General features: G+C 42.5%; 1 protein-coding gene across 1 annotated transcript in view; it reads right to left on the bottom strand.

Annotated features, from left to right (window-relative positions):
• Positions 1–21,691, bottom strand: part of bsna (bassoon presynaptic cytomatrix protein a) — a 123,123-nt gene that overhangs the window by 27,658 nt on the left and 73,774 nt on the right. Inside the window, exons 4-5 of the mRNA XM_030118562.1 lie at positions 10,791–11,246; positions 958–6,327 (exon numbers count right to left, since the gene is read on the bottom strand). Coding sequence (XP_029974422.1) covers positions 958–6,327; positions 10,791–11,246 — 5,826 coding nt within the window. The remainder of the gene's footprint in view (positions 1–957; positions 6,328–10,790; positions 11,247–21,691) is intronic.

The following is a 21,691-nucleotide window of genomic DNA, read 5'->3' as shown; positions in this document are numbered from 1 at the left end:
AGGCGCAACAAAAATGAAGAGCAGCATGTTCTGGTAAATGCTGTAACCAGTCATATAATGTGCATATTAAACAATTTAATGCATTTTATTTATTGCTAAAATGACAGGGTGGTGCAAATAAGGAGTTAGTTCTTTTTTTTTTTCAGTTGTAGGTTATGAGATGCAGAGTAAGCATTCGGTTTCTGTTCATTCCTATTAACGAAGGCTTCCACACCTGTTTAACAGAGTTAACTTGAAAGATTTTCAACTGCTTGTTCTAGCAAAAAGAGAAGAAAATTGTGAGGTTAGCCCTTCATTTATCTGTTAGAACATTTCCAGATGGCTATTTAGACTTAGGAAATTAATTATATATTCAAATGCGCTCTTATTAAAAATATGTACCACATAATTGAATGCATATGGTTTAGTATATAGAACAAAACAATAAGTTGATTTTGAAATTACTGTCCTGTTTCCTGGATATACCAAACCAGTTAAACCAACAAATGAAATATGAAACAACTTGACAAACACAATTTTGTAATACACATATTACTGGCACATTCATGCACACACATAAAGGTAAATACTCAGTCAAAAACATAGCATGCAAACAACACATCTATATATTTAATAACTCAAGTTGGATGGAAACATTTTTTTAACCAAAGACGTTCTCGTTACATGAGGGAGAAAGAAAAATTTAACATCAGTCTGTGGGGATACTGAATATAAAAATAAATCAATAAACTTCTTCCATGAACTACTTTAAAGATTCGTTAAAAGACATGCATTGAAAGGCATGCATAGAAAGGCAGACATAATTTGAAGATACAAACTGCGCAAGATACACCACAAGTAACACCACCACAGCAAAAAACAACACCCAGAAACGAGGCGATATTCAATGCAAAAGCAAAAACACATCAAACAAGACACCATAGAGCTGTAAATTCCATCTCCGATCCCTCCTTCTACCTGTTCCTTGATGTTCTGCAGCTCCTGTAACTCTCTCTGCACCAGTATCTGCTCCTTCTCCCTGTGCAGCTTCAGCTCTATCCTTTCCCGCTCCAACTCCTCCTGCAGGCGCAGTTGCCGCAGTTTCTCCAACTCCACACGTTCCCGTTCCATCTGCAGGAGTTGCTCCTGCTGTCGATGCAGCCTCTCTGCTTCAGTTTCGCCTTCCTTGTGTATGGCGCCGGGTGGAGGGAATGGAGGAAGACCTCCTGCAATGGGTAAGCCACTAGCGGGGGCTGATGGGCCTGCTTGAGGTTGGGTGTAGCCAAGTGTGTGAGATGGACCTGTGGGTGGGTATGCATGCCCCGCAGGGGGAGGTTGTTGTGACTGTTGAGCGGTTGTTGGTGGTTGCTGCTGCTGCTGTTGCTGGCTGTGGAGGTGTGCCTGTGACAGGTTTATTGGCTGTTGCTGTGGTTCAGTTGGTATGACAACTGTTCCTTGAACTGAAGTGACCTCTGGCGTGGCACCTTTCCCAAGGTAGACTGGTTCATCTTGAACTGTAGTGCTTGAAGTTGCCAGAGACGCAGACACCAAGGCTCCGACTGGTGCTGAGGTTGTTGCAGGAGCAGTAGCAGTCGTGACAGTAACTGATGTTGTTTGGAGAAGGCCTGGTGCTGGGTACTGGATTGGAGTTTGTCCAGATATGGGCATTCGGGGACTTGTTGGTAGTCTGGTAAGACTAGATAGGGGTACTGGCGTCATGTTGGCAGAAGGGTATGGTCTGTAGACTCCTCTTAATAATGGGCGAAGAACAGAGGCAGGCTGGGTAGTGATGGGAAGTGTGGAAGCTATGGGGGTCTGAATAGTAGAGTAGATCATTCCATCAGAGGATCTAATGGCTGCAGGGTACATAGCTCTCAAACTGGCTTGTCTGGCATTAATAAGGTTGGTTAATGCTTGACTGTGAGAAATTGGCTTTCCATCGAGTCCAAAGAGGAGATTTTGTCTCATGCCAAGACCAGCTGCAAGTCTGGAAGCACCAAGTCCAGTTCCTCTTCCCAAGCTGCCAAACTGCATCAGATCTGGGTTGCTTCCATATCGATCCATGGAATTTAGTGCTGCACACATGCGACTTATCTCTCTTGCAGTGGTAGCACTGTACTGAGCCAGATTAGCTTCTTGGAAACTAGCAATGTCACGAGCAGAATAGCCATAATCCGAACTAATGTTAGACAGGGAATTGTATCTTCTTATGGGCAAAGTTTGGGCTGTAATGTCTCCTCCATGTCGCAAGTCTGTATACGAACCATACTGCATACCCATGAATCCTCCATAGCCCTGTTTCATAGCAGTCAGATCCATCGCAAGTTCTTCTGATGCCTGAAGATGTGGTTCCAGTTTTGAATGGTAGGACTGGAGCCCAGCATCAGCAAGGTTTGTATCTGACATTGAAGGTTGCAGCCTTCCTGGAAATGGTAATGTGTAGGCCTTACGTCCATCCATTGGATACTCATGGTATCTTACAGGTTGTCTTTCATGGTCAGATTCATAGGTTAGAGGGGGGGCAGATGGTGGACGGATGCCCTCTTTCTCAGAACCACCAACACAGCTTCCACCAAATGGAAGTCGGTAAACAACGTCACAACAAGCAGGTTGATTATCAGATTTAATTTGACCCCCTGTTAAATCAACTGCATCCTGTCCTTCTTCTACCTTCACAAGCTGAGTCACTGCCCTGGATGGCTCTGGTCCTCCATCCATCTGTACTATCACACTATGTGGTGATTTCACACCTGACATTATGCCAGGGGGACTGGACTTCCCTTTCAGCTCAACTGGACCAGTGCCATATAACTCAGGATTGACGACTGGTGACACAGCACTGACCACAGCTGAAGCAGTGGTGGTTTGGCTGACAAGTAAGTCTTTTTTAAGTAAGGGTTGGACTTGGCCTGACAGGTTGTACCTGGCCAAAGCAGATGCCTGTTGCTGATGCTGCAGCCGATGGTGCTGCTGTAACTGCTGTTCAAGTATTTCTTGCTGTTTCTGCAGCTTCTCTTGCTGTTTCTGTAACTCTCTTTGTTGGATACTGAGATCTTCCAGTTTTGCATCAATTTTTGGTATTGATGGGTCAGTTGGAGGTGAAACTGGTGGCTTGTTTTGGGACAGACATACTGCAGAACCCATACCCTGCCCCAGATCAACACGGTTTTGATGGGGATCACCATACACCGTCGGTTGTTTAGGTTGGGACATGAACATAGATGCAGCCACAGTGACACTAACGGTAGTTGGTGTGGTTGTCTCTTGGGTGTTCAGGTTCATAATAAGTGGTTGTACAATTGTTGAATGTCTGCTACCCTCTGAGCCACCATGGTATTTCCTGCTTTCGGTAGCTAAGGAGGTTAGATCCATTCCCTGGTCAGTCATAATGATAGGAGCTGATTTGGCAATTGTTCTGAGATCCACAACACTTCCACCTTGGATCATGTGTCCCTGCTCTACCCTGGAAGTTCCCGGGACTGTGGATATTCTACACAGGGAGATATTATCCATTGATATGGATCCTCTTGTGTACGTGCTGGCTGTGGTGACCATACTCGTTCCCACATTCACCTTTTCTACTCTTTGTGTCCTGTAAAAGCTGCGTGTAGGAGACTGTTGGTAAGGCGGTGTATCTGGAGGGCTCTCACAGGGGGAGTAATTGTCAAATGTTGACTGGCGACTAAATCGGGTAGGTGAAGACAGGGGGGAAGTAGCAGTGTTGACTGTCATTGGCCTGGCTGGGCTTGCTGGTGGGGAGTATGGGGCATCCTGGGAAGACTGCTGCCGATAGAGCCGTGGGGACACTGATCGATGTGACGTTTGAGTTGACTGAGCCATAACAGGAGATGTTGGACCAGAACCAGATTCCATTCGCAATGCTGAATTGAAAGTCTGTGTAGAGAATTCGGCTGTTGCCCTCCTTGATGGAGAACGAGTTGGACTCTGTGGTGGTGGTGATGGAGATAGGGGAGGGCTAGTGCTCCTGTAATAAGTGGTATACTTGGGAGAGCGTGGCTCAATAATTCTTTCAGTAGAGGAAGTGGAGCTGTCTCGCACCTGAACACCCCTGGTTTCACCAACCCTTCTGGTGATGACTTCTCTTTGACTATAGGCCTGGGTAATCTCTGCAATCTTGCTGCAAACACTTGAGACGGTTGCTGACGATGTGGCGGTACTTCCAGCATGGCGACGACCTAAATCAGACTGACTGGAAGTCATGGTGTGACTAGAGCCAGTTTGAGAAATAGTGACTGCATCTCTGGCATAAACACCATAAGCAGCAATAGTGGTTGCAGCAACTGTTGGAGTTATTCCATTTTTTCCTGCTTGACTTTTGATCCTGTCTTTGTGTCCATCTTTTGCAGAGAAATGTTGAGTTACTCTCACATCAGGGATTCGTCCACCAGTCTCAGCAAAGGAGACTGGAGCTGAGATCTGTGTGGGACTGGTCCCAGGAGTCAAGAGAGCGTTGCTTTGCTCCAGGAGTTTAGCAAAGGCAGAGCCTGTATCTAAAAGCTGTTTGTCCTGATATGAGCTCTCGATTTCAATTTCTACTTGCTCATCTGTGGCCTGTTGCATCTTTGTGATGTTCTGAGATGTTTGACGAATCTCCTCGTAAATATCTGTCTCTGTCTCTACTGCTTCGTTGTCATATCCTGTTTGATCTTGTTCATATTCATACTCATCATCATAGTTTTGTCCATTAATGTCCTCATCATAGTATTGGCCATGCCTTCCATGCTGCTGTTGCTGCTGCAATTTCTGTTGTTTTTGAAGCATTTCAGCTTTCCTCATCATTTCCTCATAAACTTCCTCAGCACTCTTCAGTGGTTTGGAAGTTGAAGATGGCGCTGTAGTGGTGGTTGTTGTCGATGCTTTCTCTATTGGTGAGTAGAGAGACATAAAGGTAGGAAGGTTGTACTCACTACCTGATTTGTAGATTTTAGACTCATATCCTTCAGCCTCCGAATCCAGACTTTGAGGGGAATATTCTGAAGCTGAAGAGCGATGGAGTTCTTCCATTTCTGCTGCTTGTCTCAGTTCTTCTGTTGGGGAAGCATCTTCAATTGGTGAGAGATTGCTGGGTGGTGTCTTGGATCGTTCCCTGCGTCGTTGAGCTCTAAGTTCTTCCTTGTCCCTTTTGGTCTTTCGTGCGGTACTTCTTATTCTCTGTTGTTCCACCTCTCTCATCTTCTCCTGTTCTCTCAAAAGTTCTTCTTCTTCTCTCAGTTCATCTTCTTCAGAGGAGTCTTCAATGGTGGGAAGAAGAGGGCCATGAGAGCGGTGGCGTGCTTTCCTTTGTTGCTTGGCCTCTTCCAGTCTTTGCCTCCTACTGGGGCTACTGTCGCTGTCCTCTTCCATTGAGGAGATAGATGTGGGAGACTGTCCTGAGCCATATGAAGATGAAGTAGGTGGCAGAGTTGAGGAGTAGTCCCCTCGAGAACGCTCCTCGGGAGATCCTGTCAGGCTCTCCATCTCCAGCTCCGGTTCTCGGTCAAGGCTCAAATCATTTTCATTGCTAAGCTCCATGTCTCGACTATAGCTGTTGGTATTATTGAGTTCAATGGTTTTGAAGCGCCTCAGGCCTCCTTGGGAGGCCATTAGATCTTCCTCACCTTCTTCCACTGAGCCTTTGTAAACATCAGTGGAGCTCTTGGTTTCCTCCTCAAAACTGCTGGAGTGGTGCTGAAGGCGTCTTTTCTCCTTCCCTGAGTCAGAGATGATGTGCTTATGGTGGCTTTTCTTAGGTTTCTGGTAGCCATATCCTTCATCTTCCTCGTCTTCATCTTCCTCCATCTCTTCCTCCTCTTCCTCCTCGTTGTCTTCATCAGCACTCATCTCCATGATCTGTCTCCGCATGAACTCCTCATCAGTCATCTCAGTGGGCTCCGTTTCCTTCTCCTTCTTTTTCTTTTCCTTTTTCTCTTCCTTGCTTTCCTTCCGTTTACCCTCCCACTCTCCACCATCTTCCTCCTCTTCAACAATGTCCTCTAATTCCTCGTCAGAGTCGTATGCATCGGGTGGGATTGACAGGGACCGTGGTCGCTGCTTGCCTCGATCATCCAGGTCCCTGTCTCGATGCTTTCTAGCCCTTCTATCGGGCTTCTCCTCAGATAGACTCTTTTCCAGCAGTGGCCTCATGGAGCTTTCCAACTTGGTGATTTCAGAGGGACTTGGTGGGGAACCCCGACCACTGATCCCCCGTTCACTCAGCTTCATTTCCTCCTCCTGGATTAGACCTGTAATTTCACTGTGTGAGCTGGAGATGCCGTCAGAGGAGTAGCCAGTGTCGCTGAGGCTCTGAGGACTGCGCGACAAGTCGTGGGTGCTGTTGTTTTTTGTATCCTGAAAAGATAAAAACACAGCAAAGAAAATAAAAAGCATTAGCTTTTGGAAGAACAAGCATATTTGAATGCAAAAATGTGCCATGAACATGCATACAATTTAAGCCCACATAAAATTACCATTCTAATATCAGGAAGTTCATAATGAGTTACTAACACAAATAATACAAACTCAATACATGAGATTAATCTTTTTATTTGACAAACTGTCATAAATAACCAGACAAAATTAACATTTCATACTCATTAATATTGGAAAACTAATTCCTTAAATCATATTGTAGTGTGAACATTGATGTGAACCAAAATTATTGATTAATTAAAATAAAGGAAAGTGGGCTGAAATTGAATTTTTTTATGCTTCGTTAAAAGTATTATAGATGTTAAAATATATAGTACACAATTTAAGTTATTTGTATTTAATGTAAAAAAAGGTAAAGGCTTGCCCTTCCTATTTCCAAATCTTGTTAAAATGTGACACTTACAGTTTCCACTTAAAAGAATACTCCGGAGATTTTGGACCCACACCCTATCCCTCTCATTTACAAAGTGAGATAAGCTCATAAATACCTTTTTTGTGTCTGTGCGTCCAGTGGCTGGCTCCCAGCTGTTAGCATCGTAGTTAGCTTAGCTCAACTGCGGGAGGTGAAAAGGAGACAGAGCCGAAGCATAGTGCTCCGCGGAAGGATATACCAGGCGCACCGCGGCTGAGTCTATGGCTTCTACTGCTGTGCTCCGGTATATCCTTCTGCGGAGCACTGCACATGCGCAGGTCTGTATGTATCAAAACGTTATTTTAACGGATTGAAAAGAAAACGCGTCTTTTAAAATGTTTTATAACCATTTGGATTTACTTCACGTGCTAATACGTCATCCCCTGGACCACTGGAAGGAGTATTTTGTCCACTTTCGCCAGTCCGGCTCTGTCTCCTCTTCACCTCCCGCAGTTAAGCTAAGCTAACTACGATGCTAACAGCTGGGAGCCACTGGACGCACAGACACAAAAAAGGTATTTATGAGCTTATCTCACTTTGTAAATGATAGGGATAGGGCGTGGGTGCAAAATCTTCGGAATATTCCTTTAAATCTATCGTACATCTGCCCAGTAAACACACCCTGAAAAACACTTTATATAATTACAATTGGAGTTTCCAATAAAACATGTTGATAAAGTTTTAAATCAATCTGAAAAGAAATAAATTATAGTGTACAGTATCAAGAAAAATGACATGATCATACCATACTGTCTTAAATCATAAGTAATGTAAGATTTTTCTCGAGCCATTGATGGAAGGAGGTTTGTCCAACTGCTTTGAGTTAGAAAAAAGATTATTTTTCTTTAAATTTTGATAATGAGCTCAAAATTAGGCTAAAATTTAACATGAATGGTATATAAAAAGTGTACTTAGAAACTCATTCATCAATGGCTCTGTGTCAGATGTTTGCTCATACCATGCCAAATCATAATCTCAAAGGGACTAACCTTGTGAATGAAAAGGAAGATGAGGAAAAAATACAAAACAGGAAATATGGAAATCTTTCCTAGAAAACCTTTTAATATGGTGACAATACTTCAAACACTGTGCTTTGGGTTCTTTGTGCTTCTGTTTGTTAGCTGCTTTCCGAATAAGCAAAGTCTGCATGCATCACATTACAAAAGGCACCGAGAGGCAATACTTGAGCTGACGACTTGAAGGTTTAACATATTCATGGAATTCCAATCTGTACAGAAAGTTGAAGCAGAAGAAACGGCCCTATTTCACTCCTTCTCTCCTCTGTCTTTCTCTTACACTCTGTCAGTCCCTGAAGTAATCCATGAATGCTTTGCTGCCACTTGCAGCGTCAGTATAATGTGAAGAGGGAATCAGCGACATGCTTTCCAAGCAGACAGAAACCGAACACTGAAGTAGAAGGTAATTGGTTCAACTTACAATTCTGAACAATACTTTTATAACAGTTTGACAGCTACGACATTGTGTCAAAACAGATTCCCATAGATTGGCACTATTTTTGGATTGACAATGTTTGGATTTGAACCAAACACAAATCCAAATGTAAACAAAATGTTCACAAATTAGATACATCTCTTTAAAGAGAAGCATTTTGAAAAGTAACAGCAAATAATAAATATGCTCTATACAGAGGATAAAGAAGAAGAAGAAAAAAAAGCCAGGAGGCAAAATGACCCAGTTTAGGAAGAGGTGAACTCACAATCATGGGAACTGTCATACCTGCTCTAAAACAGTGACTCCCAACCTGGGGGACCCGACCCCCATTGGGGGGCTACAAAAATTAATCGCGGTCCACAAACCTTTTAAGGCAGATAACATTTTAGAGTATAGAACTAAAAATAGGCCAGTCAGCGTTTTATTAAGTTACGTCACAAAGCTACTTTGTGAAACCAGTTGGACCTCATTTCAAATTATTTGTAAAACATACTGCTTAAAGGTGTTGGCAAAATACAGAGAGGTAAGCTTGAAAAGTCAGGAAAGAAATTTAAAAAACACTGTCAGCATGTCAGGCTCACGTTTCACAGAATGTAGCTTCATTGAAGGAATGGAAAAAAAATCACAACTGAAGGCATCTTTTGTGCTGATAAACTGCCAAATCAAAGTTTGAAACTGTGCAAGCTGAAGAGGCACCGGTCCATCAAACACCACGAGACAGTGTGTGAACCCAAAGAGTTCATACTCAGAGAAAATCAGCTAATCAATGCAGAAAATAATACAGAAACTGTATTTCACATACATTGTGTTATGAGTTTCCTTCAGCCTTGTTTTAATTGTAACAGGGTGCGGTGGGGGGTTGCATAAATTTAAAAAAGTGAAATTTGCATCCCTCAAGAAAAAGCTGGAAACTACTGCTCTACAAGGATCTGTAAAATAAAGTAGGAATGGCAGAAATAGGGCAAGGCTAATGCAACCTTCCAGAAACAGCTAGCTAAGTAAAACTCCCCAGTGATCATGTTTCATGACCAATACAAGTAGCTTATCAGTACGCTCCTTCAAGGCATCTGACTCGTCTGAATAATCATAAGGTTTGTAAATAGAGCAAATAAAATAACACAGAAGGATACGGTCCATAGAGATTACTGTGGTTTGATGTTTTAACTTAAATTTTAAGACATGAAACATGTTTTTATGGATCACAGAGCAGATTACAAGAAGAATTTACTGTTGAATTTATAAACACGTGGGGAAGTATCTACAAGACTGACCCACTAGTAAAAAAATAGCCATGAAACAATGCCGCCATTTTCCAGTGAGAATTGGTTCAGTGCTGCAGTTTCATGAACAAACAACAGCAGTAAGTCACAGATCAGTTTAATGATACTTTCCACATTTTCTGCAGAGTTTTGGGGCAACAATACTTAAATTTAAGGTTGAAGTTATTGATAGCTTCGTTCCAGTGTGATCCACATCATTCAGTTTGTTATTTCACTGGATTACCTTCAATCTGAGCTGTTGGTGGTTGAAGACCCTGCTCAAAGACTTTTCATCCCACTGAAACACTTGTGTACATGGATGTGTCGATAAATGCTTCTTTGAATTTTTAAAGATTTTGAGGAAAATGTGGTTTGAAAAGCCTTGAGGTTCCATTCATTCTCATACTAGCGCTACTTATTGAGGATTGCACTGTACAGAATGTAACGGTTGTTTTATGTGTGATACAGTCAGGTTACACCAGTCAGGTTAAGCCAAAAGGTGTAAAAAGAGGATGTGTCTGCGTAAAAGTGAAAGTTTGTTCAGTTTAACTTAGCCTTTGCGTGAATCAACATCATGAAAAACAGTAAAGCTGCATGAGAGATTTGTGAGCATGCCATGTTTTTTATAAAACCTCTTCACTACAATCTTGAAAAACCAAGAAAAACAGCAATAAGCATGAACGCATGAATGTGAGAGACGCTGATGAAAAAGTTCTTTTTAGTTCAGCTAATAAGAAGAGCTCCTCATTTTGCCAGTTACAGCTAACAACAAATCAAATTAGTTTGGATAAAAACTGTAACTTGCAGTCTTTATGAGTGCTTTGTCTCAACAAAATCGAATTATGAGCTTCTACCTTCAAGTGAGAAAGTCAAAAATCCCAAATTCACAGCACAGCAGTCACGAAGCAAGCATCTACTCCAATACAGGAGAACTTAATCAATAATCAGAAATTATGAAACACGAGTCAGATGGAAGGTATCTAATGAGGGCACTGGAGCGCCTGCTGTTTGGTAAACCATGACATTAGATTCACCCTCACGGCCTGGAGGTCCACTGGGAAAAAGCTGTGCAGCGATTTCTCTCTGGTGCTGATCAAAATTAAGATCATGTAACGCGATGAAAGAACTTCATGAATGTGAATCATGGATGCATGGATGTAGCCACATACTGACGCTTAAATTAATGCGCGAGCCAGGTAAATTTCTGGCACATAAGCCTGCACGGCACTTTGTGTTTCCACAGAATAAGTCAGACTTACATCATAGTGCCTGGACTTCTTAATTTCCTTGATCGGTGTGATCTGCTCTCCTTTCCTCTGGGAGGGTCTGGTCTCTTTGGTGGTTTGGTAGTCGGGCTCGGTCTTGGGCTTCTCTTCTGTGGGTTTCGTCTGTTTCTGGGACTCAGTCGTCGGCGCCGGTGCCGTGGCTGGCGTCGTGGTCTTGGTATCGGTTGGCTTGGCAGCTGTGGGTGCGAATGGTGCGCCCGTTCCCGTCTGCGGTTTCTGCGCCTGTGGCTGCGCCGGCTTCCCCCCCGGCTGGGTCTGGGTGCCGGGTTTATGGAGGGGGCTCTGCTGACCGGGTGGCGTCTGGTGACGGGGTGAGCCCATCGGCTGGTGTTTGGGAGACGGGTGAGGGACGGGAAGCGGGGGCTCGTCCAGGCCGCCTCCGGACATCAGCCGCTGGGTCTGGCAGTTGAGACAGAGCCATTCCTTTTTCTGAAACAGAAACAAGACGAGCACGTCAACACGGTGGATGACAGTATGGCTTCGCCACAAAGGGATACTTGAATTCAAACTATAGCAGGAATGGAATCGTAAAAACACATTTGAACAAACAGAATGTAGGTTTTTGTTTTATTATTACTATTATTGCTTTGCAAAGGATCATCTGCACTGAACCGCATGAACATTTTCAAATTATGGACCACTGGGAACAATAAAAAACAGAAAGCTATAGTTTACAAAATATCACAAACTGCTATGCTGTGAGCCTTTCAGCTGGATTGCTTGGTTTTCTTGTCACAAACTGTCATTTACGTTTAGCAAATAGTAAATTATTTCTCAGCAGTGCACAATCACAGCACAGGAGAGGGTGTGTGTGTGTGCGTGTGCGTGCGTGCATGCGTGCGTTCGTGTGTGTGTGTGTGTGTGTGTGTGTGTGTGTGTGTGTGTGTGTGTGTGTGTATGTATGAATTGCCCTTTAACTCTTGTTACTCATCACACTGAAGTGTGTTTTCAAGTTCTCAGTGGGTTACAAAAGACTGACAACTTAATGGACTGAATAATATTCTTAACATTAAGTATGTCCATTTCCTTAAGTAGCAGACTGCTGTGACACTCGCGCATGCACACACACACACACACACACACACACACACACAAGCATGTGCTCTTGAAGTCTCCCACACGGAGCTGTCAGAGCTGCAACAAGCTGAGCTGCTACAGCTCGAAGAGGCCGCGTCAGTTCAGCTGCTTCACTTTGTTTTCATCTCATCAGATCCACCGAGAATTACCAAGACAGCCTGAGAGCTTCCGACGAATGTTAACAGCATGACACCAAGAAAAGCATACAAAAACATACGATCCAAGCTCATTTTGTCAAAAATATGTAGCATTGAATGTACATTTAATGTCCAACAGACAAATGTCAGACAGACAAACAATCCAATAGGATTGGGGGATTTTTTTATTTTGAACAGAGCATTTATCAACATGATTTAACAACACCTAGCACAGTATTAATCTTTCCTTTGCATGCTCAAGGACTATATAGTCTATATAAATGACAAAGCACTGCAAACGAGTCCTCATCTTTTAAAACGTAATTTAAAAAATGTTGTGTGTCAGATATAGCTGCATACATGCAATGCTGATCTCACTCTACGTGAATCAATAAATATTTGCAATCTCAAAAAGCAGTTAGAGTCAAAACATTATGGATGCAATTCTGTCATTTTGCACTAGTAATTTGTTCTCAACCACGCTGTGAGTGTTTCTTAATCGCAGCATCCCCTGATTTAATTTCAATGAATTCAACAAAACAAGGTCAACTGAAAAAAAAAGACACCCAGCCAGAATGGGGGCTCCGGGCTTTTCCAGCTCAGAGGTTGTCAAAACTCGATTTACAAATGTCAATTAAACCAAAATACAAGATTTTCTATCAACCAGAGCCAAGCTGGGAAACTGGGCTTTTTTCTGAAGTATCGCCTTCCTTCCCGCCACCAGCACCTTGTGTTTATTCTCTGTCTGTCTCCATCAGGGACAGCTAATGCTGTTTGGGGCAGAAAAGCAGCTGTATTACTCCAGTAATGAATAATTGACAGATGGAGTCCTCCTCCTTCAACACTTATCACCCATCTAGGGTTGTTTCCACCTGCTCATCACATCCCCTCTCCCCGTCTCTCGGCACTCTCACCTCACCTAACCTCTTTGTACTGTAACTCTCCTCCCCTCTTCACTGCCTTATTTTTAAAGTTTTTTTTAGCCCTACTCTGCCTGGAGCCTCTTATCTCACTCCCTCGCTGTTCTTTTCTGAATCCTTGTGAGACTTCATCTGCAATTAGGTGTCAAATAAAAGACTTCATCCGCCGCTACTGAAGTCCACTGTGACGGGGGCTATTTTGGGGCATTTCTCGGTATGTATATAAAAGACAGCACAGGGACATCACATCTTTAGTAAGACGACTTGTGAATTCTATAAAGACCAATAAGGTGCACAAAATGAAAGATTTAAGATCTTTAAAGATACCAGTTGTTTCTTTAAAGTATGTTTCTTTGAGCCCGTCATTTCTGAAAAACATCAATGTGCATGGGGGAAACTCAGAGAGATGTCTTTAAGTACTAGTTATCAACTGAATTTTAGTTTGTACATGAGTAAACAGACAGGCGATAAGTTCAGGCCCATTGACATCACAATTTTCATGACATTTTAAAAACTCTATCTGTTTACATGAAAACAGCAGAAATGCTGAAGATGATGCAGTTTGTTTCCTCTGGGGAAAGGTGGGTGTTGTTGCATGACACACACGCGCACAGAGAACGTTAGCAATGGCGAGTACGCCGACATTTGCATGGACAGACAGCGAAGTTGGATTGCTGTCACGGTGCCTAACTACCAGCTGCCAGGAGAATATGGACTGTAAGCCACGACACTCTGGAGGCCGTCATCGTTGTTATTGCTAATCTACTGCAGAAAAAAGTATTTACTGTAGTACACTTCTGGAAAACTACTACAGTTTCATGCTGCCATCACTGAATATCTCATATGTGGTCTGTAACCATGTGCAGGTTGGTCGTGAAGGTAAAGTTGGAAAGAGTGGATCAACACTTTTCTTTCTTCAGCATCAGTCTACCTATGTTAGCTTTCACATCGTGCCAGCGCACATGCTCCCACCTGTGTAGAAGCTGAGACGGTTCAGAAATACTCCTCAATGCTGTGACTCAGTTATGAAGATAACTGTTGAACTATATGTTGATTGACGGCTTCAGCAAAAGTTCTGACTTCCAGTTTACACCGAGCCTTGAACGATACATCACTATTAATTTTACTGAGAAGCTGCTAATGAGTAGGGCTGATCTGTGTTTGGAATACTGGATGTAATATTGATTAGGATTGCTGAAATGAAAGTATTTAGACGTCCACTGAGAGGGTGGAAACATCTGTCAAAGCACAACACTGTGAATCAGTTTCTCAGGCAGTGGAGTCATTTTAAAGCAATGAAGTGAACTTATTCTCCCTTCTCCCCACTGAGCACTTTCAGGCCTACAGATAGTCACGTGTGTGCGTCTGTGTGTGTGTGTGTAGTCCTGCAGTGTCCCAGTGGTGTCCAGTTAACCTACATAGCACCAACAATCTGGCCTCTTCTCCTCCTGCCAATAACACTGGCTAAAATGCTCCATCAGCTCTAATTGTCTTTGCAAAGCGTCGCTGTTTTCTTTCCGTCGGCCACCTTCATTCTCCAGCATACGAGGCATTCAGGCTCCTCACAGCTTCTCTTTCTTTTAAAGCATCTGCTTTTTCAAAATCTGCTCGGCGTTGTCAGATTCATCATCACTTTACCTTCCAGCTTTCTTTTACATTTCCCTTCCTGTCATGTTCATCCATTTGCTCTTTATTCTGTCCCTGATTTTTATTTTTGGCACCTCATAATAGGAAATACATAGAAACCACCTTTTATTTACGCACGCCTGCCACACATTTTATCTCTTTCATCAACGGATTTGATTGAGTGAATAGCTGTAGCCATTGCTCACCGCTCTTTTACTGTCTTGGCTAAATGGAGGTCTTACAATTACACATAAATGAGGTTTGTTCATGAACAAGCGGCATCAGAAGAGCAACGCTGCCGTTTTCTTTCTCGATCTACAAATTTATTTCCTACTGCCACCCTCATTATCTTTTGAAGTCAACATACATCCTGGTTTGAAAAACTGGATTTAGATGAGAGAGAATTTAAAAAAAAATAAAATAAAACACACACACACACACACACACACACACACACACACACACACACACACACACACCTGGTACAATAAATATGAAAGTAAAAAATAGATGATCTCAACACTACAAATGTCAATATGAACAAACTGTTCATGGACAAAGGAAAAAAACCCTGTTGCAGCGGCTTCTCCTGGTCTTTTTACTGGTGAATGGATTTCATCGTCTGGGTGTGCTCCGGTCTGCAGCTGTTTAAAAATGCTGACAAAGCCATTAAATATTCATGTTGTTGTTGCTGTGTTTTCATGGAAAGATCGCCCGTTCTTGTCAACACGAGAGGTGAGATTACAGCGACTCAGAGAGCAGTGCTGATCTAAAGAGCACGGCATTACTCCAGCCTGCCGTTGGCGCATCTATGCATTCGTACAGCTGTGTGTTGTTTGGTACGGTGGAGGACGGGTTGTGATTTCGATCACTTTCGCTTCTCTGACTTGTACAATGGAGAAGAAAAGAAAATCCTGCTTATTTTCCACTGTGAGGCTTCCGCTGGTGCATCCATGAAAAGCAGTTTCTGAGACAGAGTTGAATGAATGATTAACTTCAGGTACATTTGAAGTGTAATTCATCACAATGAGATGGATTCCTTCATATATGTTTCTCTCTCTTCCAGGTTGCTGTAAGTCATGAGTCATCCTCGTTTTTTTCACTATCATTTTTCACACATTTGCACCTGCAGATTTTCTCTCCTCTACGCAATCGTTTAACTCCGTACTTCCTCTCCCTCTTATCTCCACCCTCCCTTTCTTCTCTCCGCCTGTCACCCTTGGTCTCCTTCCCCCTCCCTCCAAGAGAGCGAGGACTATTTTTACCCAGAATGCCATTGTTCTGCTCGAGCGCACACTTCCCCAGCACTGGCTGCCGCTCCAGGCTGCTCTCCACTGCGTACACTCGCGCACTCACACAAGACAGTGTGGACACACACTTTCCATCGACGCAAAATGGAGGAGGCCTTGAGTAGCTGAGGGCTCACCAGAGAGAGAGAGAGGGATGACGAGCAGAAGGAGGAAGAGGAAGATGAGGAGGGGAGGCAGGAGGAGGGGGGAAGCCTGCTAGGCAGAGGAGAGGGAAATGAGGAAGTGAGTGACACCACATGTGCAGAGTAACTGTGCTCAGCCTGGAGTAACGTGGCTCCCTGCTGAGTCTGATGAGAGTGGTTGGAGCGGGGGGGGGGGAGACGAGAGACGAGAGAGGCTGATGGAGGGGGAGATCCAGAGGGGGGAGGGGGGAGTCAGCTGAAGGAGACAGGAGACAGATGCTGCTGTCATCTCCATGATTATTATGCTTAATGTTACTGCGTACGCTTTAATGGAATAGCTGCATCACTTCACTGTTTACAGTTTTTATTTTGTTTGTGTAATACGCACACGTCATGTTCAAGATGATTTTCTGACAAAAATAGATTTTTTTTAAGAGAATGAAATGAATAAATAAACCGCTGGGCATTTTTTTAATTTAATTTCTGACGGTGGTGTAGTGGTTGGGACTGTTTCCTCACAGTGGGAACGTCTTCAGTTTGAGGCCCTGTTTACACAAAGAACACATGATGTGAAAATGCATGATTTTTCCATTTTCAAAAAGTTGCGTTTTCAGTGGCTCTGAGCACCGTTCTCATATAAACAGAAGATGCAATGACGTTTTTGCATTCTCACTTGAAAAAGTCTAAACGGGGTCTGAGTTTGATCCTGGAGGCCTTGCTATGTGGAGTTTGCATGCTCAGCCAGTGCGTACATAAATTCTGTGCGGTACTGATTAACTTTTTGGATGGTCACTCTGTATTGTGGAGTGTTTTGGTGCACTTTTTTCCTCTCAGCTCCACCTTTACTCCTTCAGTCACCTTCCTCTTCTCCTTCCTATGACTGCTCTGAATGACCGATTAAAAAAAAAAAAAAAAAAGGTGATTTAACAAATATAAACCACCAACATGGTAGATTTTACCAACATGCTTTCGGACACAACGGGACGCTCCCTCACCATCATCCACGTCACAGTAACTGTGCTGTAAATCAGGATCACAGGAGACACTGCTGCAGTCCATTCTGACCTCAGGTCAAACACCTTATTGAGCCAATTTCATCGCAGGCAGGTTATGATTCATGGCTGACTGGACCGATCAGTCCATGTGAAATGCAGCAAACACATCTGCTGAGCGGCGCAACTTTTCTGAAGCACACCAGGCTGTGAAAGAGCCGCAGAACATACAGTGACTCTTTCTTCCATTGTATTGTTCCTACCACATGATGGATGAAAAGGCTTTTCAGAAAGAAGAAAGAAGATATAAAATCTTTTGAAAGTATTCTTTGCTTTTGCTTTTTTTTTTTTTTTTTTTTTTTTTGGGGGGGGGGGGGGGGGTCCTAATCTGTTCCAGTCACCCAACCCCACCCAAGTACGTTTGAATAATCATTTTAGACTGTCTTCCCATCATTCAGCTGTCTGCTGCTCCCTGGTTTCCTGACTAATTATTTTACACCAGCAGCCTTGAACTCAGATGACGGAGTGTGTTTCAGTGCAGGTTTCACTGCTTGGTGCACAGCTTGCATCACTTCTGCCGTCCTACGTGAGGAGACTCACTTTTATATAGCCGAAAAAAGCTGATTTCACAGGAGACTTCCTATTTTTTTCCCTTCTATTTTCAGAAATACTAACTCTTGCACTGTCTCCATCTTAATTCCTCCCTCTGGAGCTCCGTCTGCTCTTTATTCCTTCATTTCCTCTTAGAGTTTTTTCTCCTTCCCTTCACTTTCCTATTTTCGTGGATTCAGAGCAGCCACACATGAGTGAGAAAGAACAACTGAGAAAGTAACACCCAGAAGGTGAGAAGCAATGTAAGATGGCATATGAGGTGTGAACACAACCTCTCTGACTGTTCAGAACGCGCAAAGCAGTTTATCTTTCTAATACTCAAACAAAATATCCCATTGTTCTTATTCTAAGACTTCACTAATAATTTTTTATAGCGATACAATGACTTGCTTTTATTTTACTGCATGATATTTTTAATATGCCTGTAGCGTGAATACCTAACACGTATCTTGCAGGATACATAGTTTGAAAGGAGTGAATATTTATTTTCGATATCTTCTCTTCGTTGTGCTGAGAGGGACGTGGTAGTTACGCCTTCTCCGGTGACTCATTTCCACTCTATAGCAATTGAAGTTACTTCATGTGCAGAACAACAAATATCTTATGAAAACAGGATGTTTTTTAAAGTTGAGTCGGGCCACCAGCCCTCTCCTGTCAAGACAAGGTTACCTCATTAGTTTAAAACTCAAAGGCTGAAGATGCTTTGCTCCATAGTAATAGTAATGTTTGGCTGACTGGTGGGTTTCTTGTATTTTTCATTGTAAAGATAAAACAAAAAACAATAAAATACATCATTAGTGACCGTTAGGACCTGTAAAGAATAAAACCAAAGATTTGACTGTGAGTGTCTGAATACATCTTGCTTTAAAACACTGCAGCTGTTGGATCTTTTGAATTATGCTGACGACATTGTGATTTTTCTTTATAACATTAACATCACCTTCAGATTTAAATCCCTCCTTCGGTTTGATCATAAACTTAACCCTGCTTATATATACCATGCGTAGGGTTGCCAACTCCCAGAGATTGAAATAAGGAACACCTCTTGCTGGCAGCTGAAAGAAACTGGGTTTTTGGGGGGTCAATATATCTAACATATCTAACAGCATTTTGCCACAGTTATACCTATTACAGACTATAAAAACACATTAGGCTACTGCATCACACCTACAGTAGCAAGACTGCAATAACTCATGATCAGTTTGATCTGTTTGTATTTGAGGCCTACAGTGAGACAGTTATCATTCAAGTATCATCATCATGGACAGCAGCTCTCAGCCACTGCACCGGACGGTGGAGCAGCTCAGCAGCTCCTTCAGCGGCGACTGAGACCCTCAGAGCAGGAAGGAGCTACCACAGGTCTCTCATCCCCACCGCTGTCAGGCTGTACAGTTCTACTGTTCAGAATATGAGCAATAATCCTGGACATTATAATATCCTGCACCCCCCCTTTAAGAAATTCAGCGACACTTTATCATCCATTCACTCTGCTAAAGCATATTGTACATATTATATCATACTGTATAGGTATATACTGCATCATATATTGTATTGTATATATTGTATATATATACATATATATATATATATATACATATATACATATATACATATATATCCTGTTACATTTTTAAGATTCAGGTTGTACATACAGTTAAATCTTCATTGTCTTTAGCTTCTATTGTCAATCCTAGTATGATTTTCACTGTAACTTGTTAATTATTGCACCATTCATTACTTTTGCACCCTGCTGTGGGTTCTATGAGCCGATACACCTGCAAATGTCTCCACTGTGAGATTAATGAAGTCTTCTATTCCTATTCTATTCTATATTTATTGCTAAATGTGCAAAATAACATCAAACAGCTGCTGTCTCTTCTGGATTTTAACAAGTTATTTTTATTTTATTTTCAATTTAAAAAGTGCAAAATCAAAACTGAAAAACCTTCTGAACAGAAAAACCAACAAGGTTCCGTTTCTAAACTGAAAACACTCCACAGTCTGCAGCAGCAGACACAAATCAATGAACTGAACATGATATATCCGATCTGGAAACGGCACAAACTTACATGTCTCTGGAAGCCATGCTGCGCTGCTTTAATGTTTTGATTTACTTCTTCCCGTGCGCTCTGTGACCAAACTGACTATTGGCCAATGAGCTGCCGTAGCCTCCGAGGAACGGTCTTTTTTTGACCAATGAGATGTGTTGTCAAGCCATCTCTGTCAGCTCATTGGCCACAGAACGTCAGAGAGCCGGTGAACAATTTACCGTAAGTTTTCAAAGAAAAGCGCATGTTCCATTGCTCACGTTTTGACTCTCACAAAAATACGGAACAAAGTGCGTTCCTTTTCAGCTCAATACGGAACGCACACTTTTACACCCAAATACGGAACGATTCCGTTTTTCAAGGAACGGTTGGCAACTCTAACCATGCGACAACTTACTTTAGAAAAGAAATATGTTCTTCATTGCAGGAAAAAACCTAAACTGCAATGCAGAAGTGAAACCATAAGCATGTTCACTATTTTTCAGCATCTGTGGAGCTGCAGGATGGATTCGCTCCTCAGGATCAGACACCGAGTTCAACTTCTACTCACTGAAGTGTTTGACTGGAACATCTGGCACGAACTCTCTGAATTCTGATGCGATGGCTCTCGTGTGCTCTGTCTACTGAGAAAAAAGAGGCCGCTCTCAGCTGCAGCGACACAATTTTCACTTCTCAATTTACGCCCAATTTGTCTTCAGGCAATTTCTGAAGACAAATTCCTCAAGATGAAGGGTCACAGTTCTGACACATGGGAGGAAATCCAGTAAACACTGCAGACGGCAGTCGGCTGGACACACTTAGAGAAGAAGACACTGCAAGGAGCGGCTGAAGCATGGCAAGAGCACTCAGTGCGGCGTATCGCCGTATGAGGATGCTGCCTCAGACGATGGCGTCACGCTTCAGACATGCAAAAGTTTATGATAGCTTCACAACTCTGATCATGGCTTAAAATCTGCGGTGTTGCGTCACACAGTGAGAGGGGTTTGCAGATGGCCCATGTCACTGTAGAGAGACTAAAGACACAGAGATAATCTTTAATTAGTTAGAAAATTTCACAACAGCCGTCTCACTAAACCACACAGTGTGACTTGCAGCTATAGGAAACAATGCAAAGACAAAAACGAACAATACAAAAGAAAAGCATCAGATGATGACGTGTTGATCAAAGTGCCACTTACAGGATACAGTTATTAATGCAAACAAATACATTTATATGACAAAGGTTTTAAAAATGAAGAAATAACCAAGACTTGGAATATGACTGAACGACACCCAGAGGTAAACTTTTTTCTAAATTTTCTATTTCTCAACCAGAGAGATCAGTGGGGGTGAACATAATTGTGCAAAGTTTATTGTTTTGATGGATCTAAGTAAATTACTGATGATTGTTTAATTACAAGTCAGAAGCTATTAGCTATTTCCCCTGGAGGTTTTCTGTCGTTCTCAGTAAAATGACTTGAATTAAAATGAACCAAGATGGAACAAAAAAAAAAAAAAAAGAGAAAAAGCATGGTGCTCATCAATAAAAAGCGGATGTCTAGACACTCACGACAGGAGGAAAGTCGGTGAGGTGCAGAAAAGGAAAGGACATATAGGGGAAGAAATGGAGGAGATTAATTTTGAAGTGAAGAAGTGGAGGAAAGGATAAATAGAATGACACTTTGGGGGAGAAAGAATTGGTTGTGGAGGAAAAAAACAAGGAGGAGGAGAAGGAACAGTAACATAAAGAAAAGGTGGAAGTACAGAGAAGAAGAGGCACGAGCTTCTCCTTGGAGCGTGATAAGGTATATACGAGCAGCATGTATTATTGAAGAAAAAGCTGAAACTCTTTTTTCTGGTTATATAACCCAAACAGGTTTCATTTCCATTTCACAGATATTCTAAAATCTCCTCTTCCTGTTTTTTCTCATCACAATAGAGCCTCTTTAATTATGTAACCTTGTTGTGTGAGGCTGAGGAGTGGGCACACCACTGTGCAAGTGTGTGTTTGTTTCAATGTGCACACATTATGTTTTATTGCATACATTTCT

This window comes from Salarias fasciatus, chromosome 20 (assembly GCF_902148845.1).
Source record: "Salarias fasciatus chromosome 20, fSalaFa1.1, whole genome shotgun sequence".
Lineage (NCBI taxonomy): Eukaryota > Metazoa > Chordata > Actinopteri > Blenniiformes > Blenniidae > Salarias > Salarias fasciatus.
The sequence above is the reverse complement of the archived record's forward strand: the minus strand, read 5'-3'. Positions and strand labels throughout refer to the sequence as shown.